The 21,203-nt window shown below is 47.2% G+C and overlaps 1 protein-coding gene across 1 annotated transcript in view; it reads right to left on the bottom strand.

Moving 5' to 3' along the window:
* Window positions 1-21,203, bottom strand: part of yes1 (YES proto-oncogene 1, Src family tyrosine kinase) — a 29,777-nt gene that overhangs the window by 3,848 nt on the left and 4,726 nt on the right. The window contains exons 2-11 of the mRNA XM_062525597.1: window positions 14,575-14,871; window positions 11,401-11,500; window positions 10,726-10,824; window positions 8,052-8,155; window positions 7,621-7,770; window positions 6,418-6,573; window positions 5,311-5,490; window positions 3,526-3,602; window positions 1,632-1,785; window positions 840-971 (exon numbers count right to left, since the gene is read on the bottom strand). Of these exons, the coding sequence (XP_062381581.1) occupies window positions 840-971; window positions 1,632-1,785; window positions 3,526-3,602; window positions 5,311-5,490; window positions 6,418-6,573; window positions 7,621-7,770; window positions 8,052-8,155; window positions 10,726-10,824; window positions 11,401-11,500; window positions 14,575-14,863 (1,441 nt within the window). The 5' untranslated portion in view covers window positions 14,864-14,871. The remainder of the gene's footprint in view (window positions 1-839; window positions 972-1,631; window positions 1,786-3,525; window positions 3,603-5,310; window positions 5,491-6,417; window positions 6,574-7,620; window positions 7,771-8,051; window positions 8,156-10,725; window positions 10,825-11,400; window positions 11,501-14,574; window positions 14,872-21,203) is intronic.

The raw sequence follows: 21,203 nt of genomic DNA, 5'->3' as shown, positions 1-21,203 counted from the left end.
AAACCGCCCGCCCACACACACACACACACACACACACACACACACACACAGGTGTGAAATTTAACTGGCTCGAGGAAGAGCGTTGGTAATAACTAAAGCCAAGTGGGCTCGGTAGGAGGCCAACATCCTCCACGGCGCAGGTCTGGGGCGCCTCTGGCACTCTGGCACCTCTCGGAGGGCGGCGGCATGGCGGCCACAGATGGCGGTAAACAAGCCGGTGCCCACCGGCCCTGGCCTGTGCCAGCCAGATGGTCCCGTTCAGAGTGTGCCATTGTAGGAGCTGTCCGCGATTTTAACGGCACTCTGAGCAGCGCCACAATAGGCCAGCAGGGGGCCTCGCAGACAAGAAGGGGGGGGACACAGCAGGAGAGCAACAGATAGAGGATGGCTAAGAAAGAAAGAAAGACGGACAGAGAGAGAGAGAGAGAATAAGGAGGGGGAGGGGCAGAGAGAGAGCGAGAGAGAGAGGTGAAGAGTGGGGTGAGAAAAAGTCCTAGTAAAAAGTCCAGAGAGAAAGCTAAATGAGACTGAAAAGCAACAGGGGAGAACCGGAGATTTCACCATGAAGATGAATGTCAAGATGTGCTAGCTCTCAAGATAATTTAATAGGCAGTTTAGGAGGGCAGAGAGGTCTGATTTAAACCTAACAGCCATGCAATGAATTTCATGTCCTGTTGACAGGTGTTGATTCCTAACAGAGATTAATTGCACACTTGTCATTGAATGTCATTAAACATGCCACTCTCTGTGACTGTCATTTAATGACCTACATGTAGAAAGGCCAGCTGTCTCATCAAGCTGACCATCTGACAGGACTACGCTTCCCAGAAGCCACTCACCTGGGTATGGCACTCTGCCCTTGGTCACCAGCTCCGTCAGCAGGATGCCAAAGGACCAGACGTCTGACTTGATGGTGAAGCGGCCGTACAGGGCGGCCTCGGGGGCCGTCCACTTGATGGGGAACTTGGCTCCTGTGAGGGACGGAGAGATTAGGGTGTGGTTTAGTGTCCACTGGCATCGCCAGAGAAATGCAGGAGGATCAGAGAGCTCAACAGCACTACACTAAGATGTGCTGACAACGATAGCTTCATGATAGTATTTTACGGTTGTTGCATTTTATATTTTGTACATACAACTGTGATAAAAACAAAAATGATGCAAAAACTGCACAGGTTATGAAAAAAACCTGTTGTTGTTTGTGTACCCAAACAACAACAATACAAACAGTACTGACTCGATTAGTATACTTTCCAAGAATTTTAAAAATGATTTGAAATATATTGACAGACACTCAAAATACAGAAAACAGTAGCAACAGAAATACTAATTGTCCTCTTCAAAATGTAGTACATCAAATCTCCAGCAGGTGTCAGCAGAATTCAACACTAAATAAGAGAGGGAGTGAGCCAAGACTCTCCCTATAAACTCACTGACATGGCAACATACTGCAATACTAGCATCAAACACCTCTTATAACAACAAGATAGTGGTTAAGCCCATGTGTTTTTGTGAAGTCTGCTCCACATGGAATGAGTGTGTGTGTGTGTGTGTGTGTGTGTGTGTGTGTGTGCGTGTGTACTTGTGTCATGCATGTGTGTGTCCTAATATGACATCATGAGCCTGGAGGTAACCTTGTCTGGCTGTGTATTCGTTGTCTTCGATCAGTCTGGCCAGGCCGAAGTCAGCGATCTTGCACACGAGGTTGTCCCCGACGAGAATATTAGCTGCCCGCAGGTCTCTGTGGATGTAGTTCATCCTCTCGATGAAAGCCATGCCGTCTGCAATCTGCAACAGAAGGAGGCCAGTCGTTAGGACCTCAGCCTGCCAGCCTTCATTAGTGCAGGCAAGCTAAACCCTCTGCCCAGTCTTAAAATGGCATCGCTAGGATCTACTATTGATATCCTCTGGGTTGTTCAATGAGTATCAATTTAGTAGGCAATTATGGATGACATTTACGCAATATACGGATGACGTTAATATCAGACTACATAAATAAATGTCAGCACAACTTAGTAATGAAAGCTAAATGTACTTTGTAAGTGATGAGGAGTATAATTCAATTCTCAAGAGGAATAATCAGAAGGAACAAAACAATCAAATACTATCCATGCTAAAAGGAGCCATGCAGTTGTTGCTTCAGCTATTGTGCACACTCTTAGGCTTCACATCAACCTGACTAGTACCTGTTCAATCTCCAAAAATGCTTCAATTGTCTCTTTGAAAAAATAGTCTTAAAGACTGGCCAGCCAGCCCAGAGGTTATTTTGTAGTATTACATATTAAAAGAGATCCATGAGAATGGTAAGCTGTATGGAGCCTTGGTAGCTTGTGAACATGAGTGGAGAGCCCTTGTTTGTAGTGCATTTTTGGGAGTACACAACAAAATGTGCAGGCAATTTGGGAGTGTTTAGCAGTGGACTGGCCTGGCCTGCCACCCCCCATCCCCTCACGCCTTCATCTACGCCTGCTCCATTTCATTCCATTAATGGCTTAAAGAGAGCTGACAATTAGCCTGAGCAGGTGGTTAAACACTCGGCCGTGGGATAAACCTCAGGGACAGGGCCACTCAGACACGGCACTCACTGCCAAGCCTCAGACGCACTGTATGGCACTGCACTGCACTGCACGGCACTGCACTTCACTGTACTGCCAGGAATTCTCAATGAGTGGCTGGAGAGGAGACAAAAACAAAAACAACAACACGCCGGAACTGTGACGGTAACACGTTCTTATAGCTAAGCACTCAATTATGCATCCTTCCGGCAGAAAGATTACGCAAATGGTGGTGTGGTGGTGGTGGAGGTTAGGGGGGTTAGGGGGGCTTCAAACTGTTGACTACATTTGTACAAGGAGGACTGAGAGCCGAGCTGGCGCTCAGCTCAGCTCCGTTAGACGATGGGGGCTCCGTGCGGAAGATGCAGAAGGGGGAAGGGGAGCGCTTAGAGAGAGCACCTCACAGAGGCAATTGGACACATTAAGGGGGAAGTGGCCTTGAAGGAGCGCCAGTTAAGTGCTCCAAAGCATTACACACAGAAAGGAGGACAAGAGCGCCGTGGAGAGCGCTCAGGGGAGGGGGCAGGAAATGTGTTGTGTGAGAGGACTAGTGGGAGGAGCAGAGAGAGAGAGAGAGAGGGAGAGAGAGAGAGAGAGAGAGAGAGAGGGAGAGGGAGAGGGAGGGAAAGAGAGAGGGAGAGAGAGAGAGAGAGAGGGAAAGGAAATGGGACAGGATGAGACATGAAAGGAGGGAAAGGTAAAAGCCCAAGATGCACTACTTTGGATTCTTTTGTCCTCTTTAAGAGATGAGGTGAGACAAGGAGAAGATAACAAAAGGAGTCTTGTGGAGTTCGACCTCACCTTGCTCTACTACTACAGAACTGTCATGTGCAATGATGCAGACACTTCCGACCATCAAATGGGACACGCATGCACGAGCACACACACACACACACACACACACACACTACACAGTCATTCCCACCCACACAGACACAGACATTAGCCTCAAGGCTTGCTGTTGCCGTCCTACCTGTGCGGCCAAGTCCACCAGCTGAGGCAGCTTGAGATATTTGCCCTCTCCTTCCTTCAAGAAGTCCAGCAGACTCCCTGCACAACACACGATCACACACACCATTAGAAACAAAAGACTCACAATCATATGGACTGCCTTCTCATCATCAGCTCAGATGGTGGGGGGGGGCATATGGAGTTCTCCCCACATGGGCCCATTTTAATTGTTTTTCCGACCCATGCGTGCAAGTTTGGTTTTGGCGCTAGGGAGAGACTAGCATGTGTGTTGGGAGGAATGTGGCTGCTGACATTACAGCAGACAGAGCTTATTTCCCCCAGAGGCACAGCTCCCGGGAGCCTTAAAGGACAAGCATGGGGCTGTAAACTTAACCCCTCTCTGCCACAAATGGCAGCAAATGGTCGCTCACAACAGACAATAATTTCCACATGTGTTTAAGTGCTTTTACAAAAAGACAGAAGAGACATTTGTTTGGAAACGACCACAAATTCCTCACTTGAATTCCTGCAAATGCATTTGAAAGTGATACCCTAGATGAGAAATAATAAAATATGTGTGCTGTGCATTTTTGGCTTTAAACATACTTGACTTTCTCTAGTGATTTTCCCAACAATTAGATCTGTGGTGAAAATGATCGGAGAGGCCTGCTAGCCACCTTCATGCTACTCGATGTCCCCTCCTATCTATGGAGATGTGAGGTGCAGCGTTATCACAGTTAAAAGCTGAGGAGGTGTACAGTTGTACACTGTAAGTGTACAGAAATGCATGGACATCTTAAAAGGCACAGAGCCTGGTTCTGCTGCTGTTGTTTCAGCAGAACCCCCAACACAATCTTAACTTCACAAAAATCCCCAAAAGTGTATGGAAGATTGCATGATCTGGAGAAGCCTAAAAACATTGCCCTCTAAAGTAGGAACTTTAGAAGAATGTAACCAATTATTGTCAAAGGCAGGTGATAATCAAATTCATGGCAGCGTCACATGACTGGTTGTAAAGGCCAAGAAGGAAGGAGAGGGGGAGGGGAAGGGAAGGGCCATGCGGAGTGTCCTCCAGCTGGCTTCATTAGCAGATCTCCCATACTGCACTGATGCATGGAACTTGTACTCTCGCATACACCCTTTAAACAGACAGATGTCTATGCAGTGCTGCTTCTGTCTGGTTCTAAACACACTATACTATACACACGATACAGAAAAAGAACAGAGTCATTTTTAGGAGACAGGCCCCAATCTATTTGATGTGTAAAAAATATTAGTATGACCCTTATGTATTTATGTTGTATGTATCATGTATTAATGTGTCTGTATGTTATATGTTAATGTAGCCCAATGTTGGAACCTGTACCAAGAGCAGTACTGATAACAAATTCTACCAGCCTGGCAGTGTGGTCATTCAAATCAAATCAAATCAATAGACGTGTTGCATCTACTGGTGGTGTTTGTTGTGCGCGTGCTCTGCCCAGGGCGGGTATGGCGCACCTTTGCCCATGTACTCGGTGACGATGTAGATGGGCTCCTCGGACACCACGGTGTAGAGGGGCACCAGCTTCTCGTGTGTGTGTGTATAGTGTGTGTGTGTGTGTGTGTGTGTGTGTGTGTGTGTGTGTGTGTGTGACTGCTGCAGACCTTTGCCCATGTACTCGGTGACGATGTAGATGGGCTCCTCGGACACCACGGTGTAGAGGGGCACCAGCTTCTCGTGTGTGTGTGTATAGTGTGTGTGTGTGTGTGTGTGTGTGTGTGTATAGTGTGTGTGTGTGTGTGTGTGTGTGTGACTGCTGCAGACCTTTGCCCATGTACTCGGTGACGATGTAGATGGGCTCCTCGGACACCACGGCGTAGAGGGGCACCAGCTTGTCGTGGCGCAGCTTCTTCATGATCTGGGCCTCCTGCAGGAAGGCCTCCGGGGACATGGTGCCCGGCTTCAGGGTCTTAATGGCCACCTTGGTCGTGCCGTTCCAGGTGCCTGCGCAGATTTAGTGATTACGACGGGATTCACATCAGGTTAAGATGGAGACGTACAGTACAGTACAGTACAGGCTGAGGTGCAGAGAGACGGATCACATGGCATGGGATACGGGATGTGACAGGCTCTACAGTGAATAGAGAAAACAGTGCTCGAATACTAATAGACTAAATAGACTTTATGAATCACCATGTGAACAATTCAGAAGCAATGTCAACATACAAAAATAAAACAAACACAGACAATAAACAAAGGCAAAATAAAAGCACACATTTGTCCGTCAGGTGCATGAAAGCCCTCACGGAGGAGTGGAATCTCTGGCGTTGCGTAATGGCAGCTGCTGGCAGGTCGGGGCATGCCGTGCAGCCCCGGGGTCTTTGAAGAGCGTGATGAAAGGGGGCAGGCGCTCGGCGTGCCACATTAGCTAGCAGCCAGCCCCGAGCGCCAGTGTCTGAACCCGCAATTACCCGCCAGGGGAAGCCAGGCAAAGTGACATGAGAAGCGTGCCACCACGCACAAGCACAAGCTGCATGGGCAGATTGCGTGTGGTTGTTTGTTTATGTGTGGATGCTTGGCTGTCACCTGGATTGGAGCATGTGTACAGTATATGAGTATGTGTTTGTGTGTGTGTGTGTGTGTGTATGCGTGTGTGTACTCGTGTGTGTGTGTGTGTGTTGCTAGGAGCGCTGCTTGGCTAATTTGCGTGCTAAGGAGGAGCTGTTGGTGATGATGAGTTTACCCATGCATGTGGCATGTGTGTGTGTGTGTGTGTGTGTGTGTTTGTGTATGCACATATCTTGGAGCCCTGCTTGGCGTGCTAAGGAGAAGCTTTTGATGCCGTTGTTTGTGTGTTTGTCTGTTTGTGTGTTTGCATTTGTGTGTGTGTGTGTGTGTGTGTGTGTGTGTGTGTGTGCCGGGGGCTCTTACCCATCCACACCTCTCCGAAGCAGCCCTGTCCCAGCTTGACCTCCAGCCGCAAGGACTCCCGCGGGATCTCCCAGGCATCCCTGGCCAGGCCCTGGGTCTGGGGCTTCACTGTCGGACACACCGTCGTCAGCCTGTGGCACAGGCCATCGGCATGCTCTGACCGAAGGGAACAGAGAGAGAGAGAGAGAGAGAGAGAAAAGAAGAGAGAGAGCAATCGCAGGAGTGAGGGAGAAAAAGAGAGAAAAATGTTGAGTGATAGTGCCACTTAAGCAAATGAGATCTAAATGATCATTTCAGTTCCAAATGAATTGTTCGACTTGGCAAACACGTTGCGGAAAGAGAGGCTTTAAAAAGAGCCTGCATAAATCACAAACAAATTCAGCCAATTGACTTCCCCATCACTAGCCTTGGGCCTCACACAATCCAAGACTATCATTTTGTTAATTACAATGTTTGTAGGCGTGGATGTTAGAGAGCCGGCTGTCCCACTGCTCATTCCTATGCAGCTAGCGCTGAGGTAATAACGGGGGCTAGTTGTGTGTGCGTGTGTGTGTGTGTGTGTGTGTGTGTGTGTGTGTGTGTGTGGGGGGGGGGGGGGGGGTGACGTGAATTCAGTTACACAAGATATGCAAGCAGCAGGCATTAACGCACGGCTGGAGAAAAATAAAGCCCTCCGGAGAGGAGTCAAGGTGTCAGGAATAATGACAAGAAATCTCATGTAGCTCCAGGGCACGAAAACACTCCCAGGAAAAGCCTCTCGTGACATGACAGAGCACTGTGTCGGATGGAGCGGAGCACATGTGGGGCCGCTGATTAGGTGGCTACCACCCCCCCCCCCCCCCTCATTCACACATGAAAGCGCAGAGGCACAGAGTCGGACTTCGCTGAGCCCCATCAAGGAGAGTTCAAACGGGCCGTCAGACGCCCGCTGCGGCATTCTTCGCTCCGCTCGCCTCTCAGCAGATGTGGGGCACCTGTTCCTGCCACTCCGAGAGGCGCGTCACCCCTCACTGGAAACACTGGGGTCGGACTCCTCTCAGAGCTCCACAGGCTGCATCTGTGTGTGTGTGTGTGTGTGTGTGTGTGTGTGTGTAGTGAAAGCATTTCCCTGCAAAATCCTTGATAGGTACTGAAGGTCAGGCCAATATGACTGTCTGTTATTGGAGTATGTAAAAGCCTACATGAGTGTGTGGTGTGCTGTACCAGTATAATGCTTCACGAGTTTCTGTAGTGTGTCGAACTGGGCTCTGGTAGTGATGTAGTAGCCTCCGTTGTCCAGCTTGCGGATCTTGTAGTGTTTCACATTGTCTCCCTTCACCTCGTCCCAATCCCGTATGGACAGGGAGAACGCTCCTGAGGGCGAGAACAGAAAAGGTCTCATAAAAACACATGACTTTAGTCAAATGTCCACTCAGAGAAAAATACAAAATATATTTAGAATGGATATATAACATATACACCAACATACAACAGATACATACACTGCAGTGCAACATGTACTGAGCGTGTGTGTGTGTGTGTGTGTGTGCGTGTGTGTGTGTGTGTGCGCATGCGTGCCTATTTGTGTGGCCGTGCGTATGTCTGAGGTGATGCATCAGTGGTGTGAAAATGGGCAGCAGGTGTCACTTTCTCACCTTTAGTCGTCTCGCTCTCTCTCGCCAGGAAAGTGCCTCGCTGGTTCCCAGGGACTAGGAGCAGTCTCTCGGCGTCTTTGCGGCCCATCTTCCCAAAGTACCATCTGTGGAGGCATCACAAGCAGGCCAAGGGGTGAGCACCAGCACCAGCTTCAGCCTCAGCCATACGCCTCTAACGACAACTAACTGCACTGACTCACGGCTCAGAATCTTGAGAGGCTGCAGTCTGGCTAACTAACCAGAGGTCTGAAGGCCGACAAATGTGTGTGTGTGTGTGTGTGTGTGTGTACAGTATGTGTGTGTGTGTGTGTGTGTGTGTGTGTACAGTATGTGTGTGTGTGTGTGTGTGTGTGTGTGTGTGTGTAGAGGTGTCAGTGAGTGAGACTGTGGCTTGTGCCGGTGCCAAGTGGGGAAGGCTGGTTGGACTCACACCGTTCGATCTGAAGAAGGCCGTTGGCCGAAACGTTACCGCAATAAATAGTCTTTCTAAAAACTCGGAGTGTGCGGCATCTCTCTCTCCTTACTCACACCGTTATCACACATAAGGAGTGGTCCGCACGCGGTGGCGCCTGCTACGGCCCGGTGGAGTGGGACTGATCTCCCCTGCGCTCATGAGTCATGATGGCGCCGCTCACCAGGAGCACACGCAGGGAGGGAGATCATGATGGAGGGAGACAGAGACGGATGTGAAGAGATGAAGAGAGTGAAGGAGAGTGACAGTGTGTGTGAGAGAGAGAGAGAGAGAGAGAGAGAGAGAGAGAGAGAGAGAGAGAGAGAGAGAGCTGGGAACGGATCAGATTATACAGCTGACTGTATTATTGTGAACTAAAATGGTTCTTGTTTTCTCATTTAGATTTTTGACCCTTTTTCAACTTGTCCTTTTCCTAGATTCATTTTTTATAATTTATTCTCATACCTGCTTTTAAAGGTCCAATATACTCTGATTTATTAAATCCCCTTCTTTCCCATACAGTACATTGAGCAGGGGTGGCTAACCAGGCCAGACTGAAGAGCCAACAAAACCCCACACCACTCAAAAGAGCCGCACAACAAAAGAGATGCCCAGACAAGGCCTACAACAACAACAGTGACTTACAGGCCTACACTTAAAGAGACACAGGGTTACAGTTTAAATAGCTCTTCTCTTTTCCATTTAAAGTGAGCCATCTGGCCAACAAATGATCCATTTTCAGGAATGAGTAGCAGCCGTCTCTGAATAGTCTACCTTTACCTTGCACTTGTGAAGGTCAATGTCTTTTGGAAAACTCTTGGGAAATGTTCCAGTTTCAAGTTTTATGCATCAGTTAAGTCTGGCATACCAAGTACCAAACTAACGTGTAGAACACCTTTTTTACTGGGTTATTTTGGTTACATACTTTAGGCTACAAAACGACGTTGGATGTCCTGTGTTCCTTGAGTTGCGCTAAGCTTCAGGCTACACTTTCCTGATTGCAACAGTAGCATTAAACCTGGCTAAAGAAACAAATGTGTCTGCTTATGTTTCTTTTGGCTAGATGCCTCGCCATCACATGACGGTAACATTACTTTAATCTAACAATTGGTAGCCTAACAATTGACAGTAGTCAAATAATGAAATGCATTTAGATTTATCAGAAATAAGTTTAAAAAATTAAATAAAATAAAAGTCTTAAGTCCAAGGTCTATTTAATAGAGCGATCATGTGATTATGCAATAAGATTACATGTCACGACATGGTGCAAAATTGCCTGAATTTTTCTGTTATGAGTGCTACAGAACTACAGTAATCTGATAACAGGGCACCGTGACGAATGCACCGAAACGGCTGAAACTGTGCAATACAAACAATTGATAGTAGATCAGATATCTTAATACGAGACAAATATTCTACAACTAAAGCAATCATGACCTCAGCAACAGCACGCTCTTTACAAATCTGAAGAATAGTGGAGGAAAACAGGAGGCTGAGAGGGCTAGAGTGAAGATAACACTCATTATAAAGTTGTAAACAGTTGCTTCATAAAGGGCCTTTTCTCCACCACGACTGTGGCTTGTGATGTGGTTGGGGGAAACGGTATATTTTCCCAAAATGTTTTCCACATTCCAGAGACGTCAAGGTTTGTTCAAGTTACCCTGGTGGAGCGGGAACCCCGACCAGAGAGAACGGCGCAGGCCGAGTGAGCAGCAGCAAAGGTAACAAGCAGAGAGGAGGAGAGAGAGCCAGAGCTATCCGGAGAATAACAGACAGAAATCAGATCACAGAGGACAGAGGGAGTGAGAATGAGAGGGAGAGAGAGAGAGAGAGGGAGAGAGAGAGAGGGTGTGTGAGAGGGAGAGATGGGAGGAGAGGGACTGAGTGGCAGTGGGGTGGTGGAGCCGGGCGGTGTGAAGGCAGGCGGGTGGGCCACGGGGGCATCAGGGTGGGGCCGAGTGCTAATGGAATGCCCTGTGTAATCTCAGGAGGCACAGAAAACCCCCTTTTGTATTCCAGTCATGCGTTTGTTTTTTCGGCCTGCTTGTCACTGCTGCCACCGTCATCCGGCCCTCTATTCGTGTGACCGCCCCCATCATGCTCACATAATTACCGCCAGGAGCAGGCAGGGAGGCCAGCCCATTGGTCAGGGGGGGAGGAGGGCGGGGGGATTGGGGGGGAGGGGGGTGTAAGGGGGTTGAGCAGGAGTGTCAGAACGCTTACTCTTCCGCCTGGATGGAATCGGCCGGAGCCACGTAATTGCTGGGAATGTAGCCCTTCTTCCCCGTGTTGATAGAACGCGCCTCCCACCAGTCACCCTCTCTGTTCACAAGATAGAGAGAGAGAGAGAGAGGGGGGGGGGGGGGGGGGGAGAGAAGTGTGTCACACTCACAAGTCACTTAAAAGCATTCATGTTAGTAACACACGCTAAACCATTTCGGCATTATAAGATGGGTCAGCAAGAAAAATTTTAAAAAAGACTACGCTCCGAAGAAATAAACACACAGCATGCAGATTACAAAAGTGTCTCCTCGCACAATTCACAATACAAGTTGACAATTTGTTTATTTCTGACCATTTGTGAATTCTGTTTATTCCAAACTAGGCTGCCGCGTGACCAGATGGCCCATTAAAGCAAAAGGCATTAACCCAGACAGATTTCATCCACATCAGGCCCGAAACACAACGACGGATTAAAAACAAGCATTACAGTCCAGGCCCATCCCATTCCTGCTGCTAGATCATCTTACTGTCCCAAACACATGGAGTTGTGCAATCTGTGCGCTGGTCTAAACAATAGGTCTGCTGGGGGCTGAGGGTGTGTGTGTGGGGTGGTGTGTGTGTGTGTGTGTGTGTGTGTGTGTGTGTGTGTAATGGGGTCCATCCGTCCAGACTTACGTGTTGTTGATGATCTGAAAGCGGTCGCCCTTCTTAAATGAAAGGTCATCTGACGTCCTGGCTTCATAGTCGTATAAGGCCACAAAGAATGTCACACCACCTGCAGAATCAGAAAATCATCAACACGGTCATCAAGCTTTACTTCAACTGAAAAAAAAGATGTTTATGTAGTGAACAAGAACAAGAGTAATTACATCTTGTCATGTCAGACATACAAACAGCATCAGGACTACATGAGAGCTTGTTTATCAACGTGAACCAAAAATAAAATGAGCTCCATATAAAGCCTCAGCTACTGTCGACTCAGAGAATCTTCAGGATGTTTACTCAGGATGTGTCTACCTCACAACCCCAGTGTACTCCACATAATGTTTACACATCAGAATTATACAACTTGTAACAATGTTGCTGATGAACGATCCTGATATGAGCCGCAAAACCCACGTAAGTCCAGAGATCAACAAACCCTGCCAAGAGGACCCTTGTTCATGGCCATTTCCTGCTTGAATCAGCACTGCTGCTTTGAGCTCAATCTTCACAAAGCACTAAATTGGCTTTGATACCTCATCTGTAGATTTGCTGATCATTCCAATTCACATGAAAGCCAAACAAACACTGTCCAAGTTATTATGCCCAGATCGGTGCGGTGCTACTCACCTGGCTTTGCACAGGCTAACTGCACTCCAGTGGGTATGAATGGGGAGAGAAGAGTGTGCTGGACAGCTCAGATCCAATGACCTGTGTGCTCGGAGAGAGGGGACGGTCTTGTTCCTGTGAATGTGTGCCTGTCTGTGTAGTGACGCTGACTTGATCTTGCAGTGTGCATGTGGTGCTGTGCTGGGAAGTGTGGTGTCGGGGTGTGTTCATCTCATGCAACTTTGCAGTGGGCTGCACACACGTCGTCTCCACGAGCAGCACCGTGCCAGCAGCACCGTGCCAGGACCGTCCGTGGAGATGCGCGCTGGGCGCTCTAGTGTTAATCTCCAGGGAAAATCTATGATGTGCTGTGCTACGCTTTCCTCTGCGGGGGGAGATTGAATGGCTGGGATTAGACCTAACCAGCCCTGCGGGACTAGATTTTCCGTGAGACGGGGGGGCCGCGGCCTGTGGCTGGTTACAACCTTTATCCCAGAACTGGAGGCGTATTACATATACTCATTGACTTCTATTCCACTTCCATGAATTAGATTTGATACCAGAAGTATTTCCAACCTCATTTTACAGGTGTCATCAGCACCATGGAGTTGCAAATTACAATCCTGAAGAGACAATCATTTCTCCCTGCAGTGAAACGTACGAAGTACGTGCCAACTTTCTTATGCCATTAAAGAATTTCTTACCCTCAGGCCTAGTTCTCACAGTTCACTCGCAGTCCATGTATTTTTAAAAAGGCTTCAAACCCTATCCTGAAGCTCTAGACACATCTTTCAACTACCAAAGTGCATATGGATTGTATGAGACCACGAGAGACCATGTGGCAACAGTGAACACCGTTTCTACTTTCACTGATCAAACACACACAGTTTTACAATGACCCTTCACCTCACCAGTGAAGTGTTTCCCATAAGCAGTGATAGATAAGAACCAGACCGCCCAGTCTCTGGCGAATGTTAAGACAACACTAAAGAGTGAGACATGCTCATAAGACTAATCTGAAAGGCATGTGCTGCTTGTGGTGTGGCTGTTGTATTGACTACTCGGTGCTCCTGTGCTTAGCGGGGTTACAGGCAAAGGTCAGCTCACATGAACTCTCACGGCCACAACACCATAGCTGTCCCAGGTTGCTAAGGACAAGGATTCGGGGTGGAGGCAGGACAACACAGTCGGGTGTACAACCCCAGACTGGAGAAGCATTGGATACAATCCCAGTTCAGGGAACACAAATCCAAAGAGGGTTACTGGAACAGACTGTGATATAACTCTTGGTTACCTTGTGAGCACTCACACAAGGAACAGCACGCAAGGAACAGCACGCCCAACAGGAACACAACATAGGGTACAAACAAGATCTTTCCCAAGACCATGATACCAAAACATCATGAAAAGACATAACTAAAAAAAGACAACAAGACAGAGGCTTCCAGAAACCATAATATTGACCCAACTATGAGGCCTGAGGTGTCCTGTATCCTCTCCTCATATCCACACTAAGGACCCGTGTCACGCATGCTAATAATTCAGCTACCTTGGCATGATGGATTACAAAGACACCAAGGTAGCGTAAACATACATGGCGCACCATACATAACAGGGATGGCAATGAGCAACAGCCACAAGCCAAATGCTGGGAAAAGTGGCTAGTAGATTTCAGATACACAATAATGAATTACCAATGAGTGGCTGGTGAATATCATCAAGAATTTGAATGTGACTGATAGATGTTCATTTGTGCAGTCAAGGATTTCACATGATTTTAAGACCATTACATTTGTTGTCACATTCAGCATCATCTCCTCAGGACTGCTAACTGCTTTTTTTTGCTGCCAGGCTCCAAAAACGGATTAAAGTGGAGGCAGCCTACCCTGAGTGGAATTCCTATGGGAATACTGAAGGTAGGGGTGAGTACGTTTTGTGTGGTCCATGGTTAAAATTAATGTAAGTTTTTTTGCACAAAAGCTTCTGCTAGTGAATCTAAACATGAACACAAACAAACAGACATCCTGCGAATCCCCTGACTGCGTCGTCCACCCCTGGTACATAATGACTGAAGTGGCTTGGGAGTGGTTATCAGTAACCCATATACAAAAATATATCACAACATAGCACTCACCATACCACCTGCAGTCTGCCATTCTAGTACATCTGCTGGACACACTCATTGTCAACGTTAAACCAGCTTTCCCTTCGGAATCTAAAACTGACTTTACTTCAGCTTCGGAAAATATGTACATACCACAAATGTTTTGCCCTGCATTTTATGAAATTGCAAAAATACTGCTCTCTGAAAGCCAGTTTTTGTTGTTTTCATCCAGTTCTCAAGGCTTTCCATATGGCCTTGATTGATCTGCAGCCCAGAACTCCAAACATAGAACATTTGGCTACATCAAGAAAAATGAAAAATATTTGTACTTCTCTGTGTGTGTGTGTGTGTGTGTGTGTGTGTGCGTCTGTGTGCGTAGTCAAGAAAGGTGAACCCCTACACTAATCCACAGCAATGCCCACAACGGCACTCACCTGTGACAACACCTGGAAAGGGGTTGCTCACGGCAACTGCGGAGAAGGAGGACGACGCCCCGCCGAAGGGAGTGATGACGTTGGACATGGAGGAGCCTCCGAAGGGGGTGAGGACATTGGGGTGACTGTTGTAGCTGTTGACGGGGCCCTTGAGGGCCGGCGACTGGCCCATCTGCGTGGGGTCAGGGCCGTAGTGGCCCATGTGTGGGCTCAGAGTGGTGGAGTTCGAGTCAGCGGGCCGGTACTTCGTCCCAGGGCCCTTGTCCTCTTTGCTCTTGACACAACCCATAGTCAAGCCTGAGTGAGAGAGAAAGGGAAGACTATTAGGGAGGAAACCACTAAATTAAGTTTTACTCCACACAGCAAGAAAAGCACTGAAAAACAGCAGCAGCAGGGGCTTCAGACATGTCACCAGCTGTGGCTAATTAGTAAAACACACCTGGGTTGAGATCAACAGGGGCAAAAGTGTTGCAAAGGGTTTGATGGAACATAAACGGCGGGGCACTGAAAACTGTTGTACACACAAGTGCAGCTGAGCAGGCTGAGAAGGTGTCCACGGACACTTTTATTCCGATCAGAATCAGAATGACTCAATCAGAATGTAAACGAAATAAAGTATATAAATATAAACACTTGATCTGGGGGCCCAAAGGTACATGACATTCGTACTGAACCCCTTAGGTACAGGATGCTTGGTTCAATACAGATGTGTACTGAATTCATCCAATGCAGTCTTTAGCAGAACTCAGCGGTAGGCTTTTGTTGTGTGCAGACCATGTTTCAAATTCGAATTTCCACACAAACAAATGAGGTGATGGACCATATGTCAATTTACTTAACGAACACAAAAAACATTTGCCACCTTTTCAAAATACTATTCCAGCATACAATATTGTGTGTGAATGCCGAGCTAGCAGTGCTTACAGGCTTACTGTACCGAAAATTAACCGAACCGTGACTTCAACGCAGAGCTACAGTACGTACTGAATTGTGATTTCTGTGTACCGTTACACATCTACCTTGATCGGAATAAAACTACTGATCCGATTAGAATTTCAATCAGGTGTATTCTGTTCTTATTCTGTTCTAACAGCCACATATACGGTCAATCTGATTAATTGAGTTGCCCGCAGTGGCACGCGAAAGTAAAGGAGCATTTATGCCTATCTATTCCAATCAAAGATTCTAGAGCACTTGTGAGCACCTGATCGGAATAGAATGCACCCTGTGTAAACACATGGCACAAACAGGTGCTCATTAGTGATGCGGGCAAGTACGTTTCATGTGCCATTCTTATCTTTCATCTGTAAATATGCACACACCCTTTTTCATATGGCAGGTTTCGTGTATACATCATGCTGATATGATAAGCTAGCATGAGAGCTCTGTCGCACACACATACCAGATGGTAAAGAAAACACCTCAAAGCCTGTTGCACATCAGTGAACACTTTTCTTCCTCAGTTCCTAACCGTTTACATAATATTGTTAAATGAAGAGGTGAAGTAACACAGTGGTAAACAGGTCCTTGTCCCAACTTTTTTGAGACATGTTGCTGGCATCAAGTTGCTGGCAAAAGTTACATTTTCCAAAAAACAATAAAATACATTTCCACCAGTTGGCATGTTGTCTTTCAACTATTTACAATTAGATATAGGGTTAATACAATTTGTAAATCATAGCATTCTGGTTTTATAAACATTTTACACAGTGTCCCAACTTTTTTGAAATTGGGGTTGTAGTCTATGAAGAGTGCCATGATTTTCAGGTCCCTTGTCAAGAGTCTTTGTGATGGACCTATTACACATATTGAATTGAGCCAAACATCACAGAGAATCTGAATGTACAGTATGAGCATTATGGTTTGTATATTATAGTGTTTGTTTATTTTCATTAGGCTATTGGTTGAATTGACTTTGTTGTTTATTATTGCTACTCTCCTTAATGTGGTCTTACCAGCTTTTAAACTGTTTACTGTTAAATGTAACTATTGTATTGTTATGTTATGTTATGTATGTCGCTTTGGATAAAAGCATCTGCCAAATCCCATAACTGTAACCATAACCATAACTTTGCACTATAAGGAATTTCCCAAAATTCAGCATTCAAGCAAATCCAAAACTGCTAAATACTGCTCAGAGAATTGATTAGTAAAGTTGCTGTCGAGATTTGCATGTATGAATCTGTGCAATCTCTATTTAGCATTCATTGAACATCCTGACTACACAACTACCAGATTGTCATTATGGGTTCAAGATGGAGAGAAAGACCATCTTTGAGATGTGACGAAGAAATGTCTCCATGCACAACAATTTGTCACTGTGTTACGGTTTGTTTTTAGCTTTCTGGAATACCTCTAGGAAACAGACGAGGCAATTGTTTACACAGCCACAATAATCCAGCATATGTTCTGAAGTCCAGAGATCCTGTCAAAACACACACCCACACATGCACACACACGCCCCATTGAAACATATGTTCTTCGGTGAAACCTGAACCCCAGACACATCAGTGCTAGGAGAAGGGTGTTTGTCCTGCTCGTGTTGAATTTGATATGGCTCTGTCATCCTAACAGGCCGGTCTACGGAGATGACAGCATACGCTTCAATGGTCAAGCCCCAATCCATTTTAGTTTGGTTTGTGCCAAACCCGTCAGCAGACAGAGCCGCTGTATGTGAGTATACTGTGCGCATGCATGTGTGCTTTGTCCAGCACATGTGTGGGGGAATACAGAGCCTCTGCACAAACAGGTGGCCTGTCAGAGGCCGAGGGGATTTCTGCTCAGTTGTTGGACATTCAGCAAGAGTGATGAGGCGCTCAGTGTGTGTGTGTGCTTGTGTGTGTGTGTGTGTGTGTGTGAGAGAGAGATAGAGCTAGAGAGACAGAGAAACAGAGACAGAGGTGGAAATAGCATTCGTGTGCGTTTGCATTGGTGATATATCAAATATCAAGCATGTACAGTAAGTGTGGTGTGAACGAAATGAAACGCGGAGTGAAGCCAAGTGGTTTCATTTTCATGCAATCACTACTGCTGTGATACTTCAGTTTCCCTGCATTGGGACCAACAAACATTTGTATCTTTATGAGACAAGGAAGACTACTCCACTCGGCTACAACAACAGCAACAGCAACAAAAGCAACAACTACAGCAGCAACAACGAAAGCAATAACAACAACAAGCACAACAGCAACAGCAGCAGCATCAACTCCAAGTCAGCCACCCAGTGCAGCATCCACTACTTGTCAGCCACCCGGTGCAAATAAGCAGCCGCTGTGGCGAAGAGCTGGACCGCAGGCATGAGAAGGAGGAGACAAGAACACAATGGCAGAGTGGACACTGCGGCAAGCTCCGTCTTTCTCCCTTTCGGTCTCTGACGCTCTCTCCGTATGTAGAGCAAAAGCCGGCCTGTGCTGTTGGTGCTGATGACCTGGATCTGAGGCCTCCCCTGTGGCCCGGAACGCGTAAAGAATAACTCCGATGTCCGACCCCGGCCCCGGCACTGAGCAGGACAGGACGCAGGAGAGGACAAAGGACAGGAAGGAAGGAAGGAAGGAAGGAAAGAAAGAAAGAAAGAAAGAAAGTGAAGGGGAAAGGGGGAAAAAGTGAGAGTGTGAAAGAAAGGTGGAATGAGTAAAGGTGAGGGGGACAAAGGTATGGAGAGAGAGAGAGAGAGAGAGAGAGAGAGGGCAGTACAACACAGAGGGATGAGGGAGATCAATCATTGAGAGGGACAGAGACAGTCTGTGCTATAAAGAGAGAGATGAGACTAGAGACTAGACTGAGATAGAAATGGCAAAACTTTAAGTAAGAGGACACCTTTTTTTAGAATTAGTGTAGCCAGTTTCTTAACCCAGGCCTACCTTTATAGCGTTGCACAACGCAGTGATATCAAAAAAGCATTGTGATACCATGAAATTAAATTATGATGTTCCATTTAATTAGGGGCTTTACTGCTAGTTTTAATCAGGTTTTAATAAAAGCCGCATTTGTATTTTTTTTCTGTCTAGGCCCATTCTATTACTTGTTCAGGACTGCTGTAGTATTGGTATTCAGCAATTTTGATATTATATTGTGAGATCACAATCACTAATCCTCTAACAAATGTAGACATTCACTCACGGGAAGTTAAGGCAATCATGTTAACTTTGACTGGATGCAACAACACATCAGCTGATAATGTGCCAATATAATTGTGTATAGCTAGAGATGAGGTCTCACCCTCTTCCAGTGAAGCATGGCTAGAGCAGGGGTGGGGAGCAAGACATGCCTCGCCAGAACTGGCCCGGACCCTGGCCATCTCTGACCATCACTGGTCAGGTCCGGTTCAGTCCCCTTCAGGATTGGCTTAGCAACAGCTAAATCTGTGCACCTTTTTCCAGCTTGCAGGAAAGTGGCCCTGGCGCCCCTGCTGAGCTCAACCCCAGAGACATTCTCCCTGACTGGGCAATGATGGCTCAGCAGTCCCCTTACTGGACACGACTCATGTGACACCTTCATGGGTGTTAACGTTTTTTGATTGAGTTTGTTGTGCAATTGGAGCACACTATGATTTGTAATGACAAATGCTAGTAGGGCTAGGCTGTTCAAACAAGTTGTGCAGGCGGTGTTAATATATGATTCATTCCTCATGTCCATGACAAGTGTAGCGTAATTTCAATCTGTTCCGGGAAATTGTACTGTGTTGAGTCAAGCTTCAAGCCTTCCTGCCGATACATTCAACTTGAGACAACTTCAATTCAATGAAAGCACTTGCATGATACAACTTTGGTTTATGGCAATATTGGTTTAAGGCAAGAATTTGTGTCTTCCTTTGCTGATGAGAGGGAAGCATCTCAGAGGGAAACAGAAGATTTGTCAAGCACAGCAATGCTCTGCCTCTGGCTACAGCATCCACACACACACACACACGCTCTGCCTAATGTATGCGAGAAGAGGATTTACTTGGCGCCATCTGTGAAAGAAAGGGAGAAAGAGAAATGAAGAAAGAATGCGACCGAGAGGGGAAAGAGACGAAAGTGTGGAAAAAGTGCACAAGTTAGAGGGGGGGGTAGATAGATTAGGATTAAAAGTGTGTGTGTGTGTGTGTGTGTGTGTGTTAGAGAGTGAATAGTGTGTGTGTGTGTCTGTGTGTGTGTGTGGATTGATGCTGTTGTGCAGATGTGGGGATATTTGGCACACAAAAGCCGCTCTGTCCCTGCAGAGCAAAGAGAGCATTAACAGTGAGTACACACATCAGTGACACGGACGGATGGGCCCCATTTTTACTGCTACAATGAACCGCACACTGTCTGCATTACAAGCAAGCCACACACACACACACACACACACACACACACACACACACACACACACACACACACACACACACACACACACACACACACACACACACACACACACACACACACACACACACACACACACACACACACACACACACACACACACACGCTGAGGATAGCAGGGTCTGCTCTGGCTGCACACGTGGGCCTTATTAAACTAGCCACAGGGTGGATATTAGCAGCATCCTTGCAGTAATTAAATGGGCATCCTGCAGATTAACATCCACTCACTGGTGTCCTCGCAGAAGACCGTACTCAATATTGTGTCCTCCGACTCCCCCAGGAGGACTCTCTTAACCCCTCCGTGACCCCTGCACGCATCCCTGAAATATAAACCACTTCTCTGATGATCCGGATCCTGCACAATACTCTTGCCTCTTGGCTTATCTGCTTAGGGAGTCAGCTAATACTGGCCAGGGTATGGTGCCCCCTACCACAATAACTGGATCCGGAGGCTGGGGGAGTGTGCATGAGGGGTGGGATCGCTGTCGCAAATCCCTTGTCCCAAGTGCGGAGGGCAGGTAATCCTCACTGTCAGACGGCACTAATCCGCGGTCAGGACAGCCTGGTGCTGCCGAGCGGAGGCGAGCGCACAGGTGCGTTAACGAGCCGCAGTCGCCACGCACGGGGGACGGCAGAGCCTACAAACCTAAAGGGGTTCGTTCAGAGTGGTTGGCTCTGCGTATCCCTTGCTCTGTTTTGCATGTTGAGGACTCTTTCAGGTGACAAAAAATGGGGTGGGGGTGGGGCTCCCATTCTCCTAGCCAAAAACAGCAACAACAACAACAACAAAAAATCCTCTGAAAGGGTGAGTCGTACAAGAGGGAGGGAGCGTTGCTACCGTCTGGCCCGAACCACGGAGCCGGAGGCACTGCAGGCGCCTGACGAGGCATGGAGGGCTACATTTAACCTGCCCATGGGTCCTGCTCCCTCTTTCTCTTTCTCCGTCTCCGTCTCTCTAGCTCACGACACAACAGCAACTGCCTTGCAGGGATGTCCATGGCTTATTTTGGGATTTGGCTTACACAGAAGGATGAAATGCAATAAATCCAACAATCCGACCACTGACAACCTTTAAAAAAAAAAAAAAAAACCTTCCCAGGCATGCTAATGGCTCTCTATCCTCCACTGACGTGCATCTCAGAGCCTCTGTAAGAATGCTCAAGGACAAGAGCGTGTCGAGCAGCTGAACCGCTGCTTCTTAGCCTAGGAACATTTTCAGTAATCGGCGGATACAACTAATGCCCAGGTTTCCCAACACATAAAATAGGGCTCGCTCGTCTGTTT

This window comes from Sardina pilchardus, chromosome 2, assembly GCF_963854185.1.
Source record: "Sardina pilchardus chromosome 2, fSarPil1.1, whole genome shotgun sequence".
NCBI lineage: Eukaryota > Metazoa > Chordata > Actinopteri > Clupeiformes > Clupeidae > Sardina > Sardina pilchardus.
Note: the sequence above shows the minus strand (reverse complement) of the source record. Positions and strands in the feature narration are given on the sequence as shown.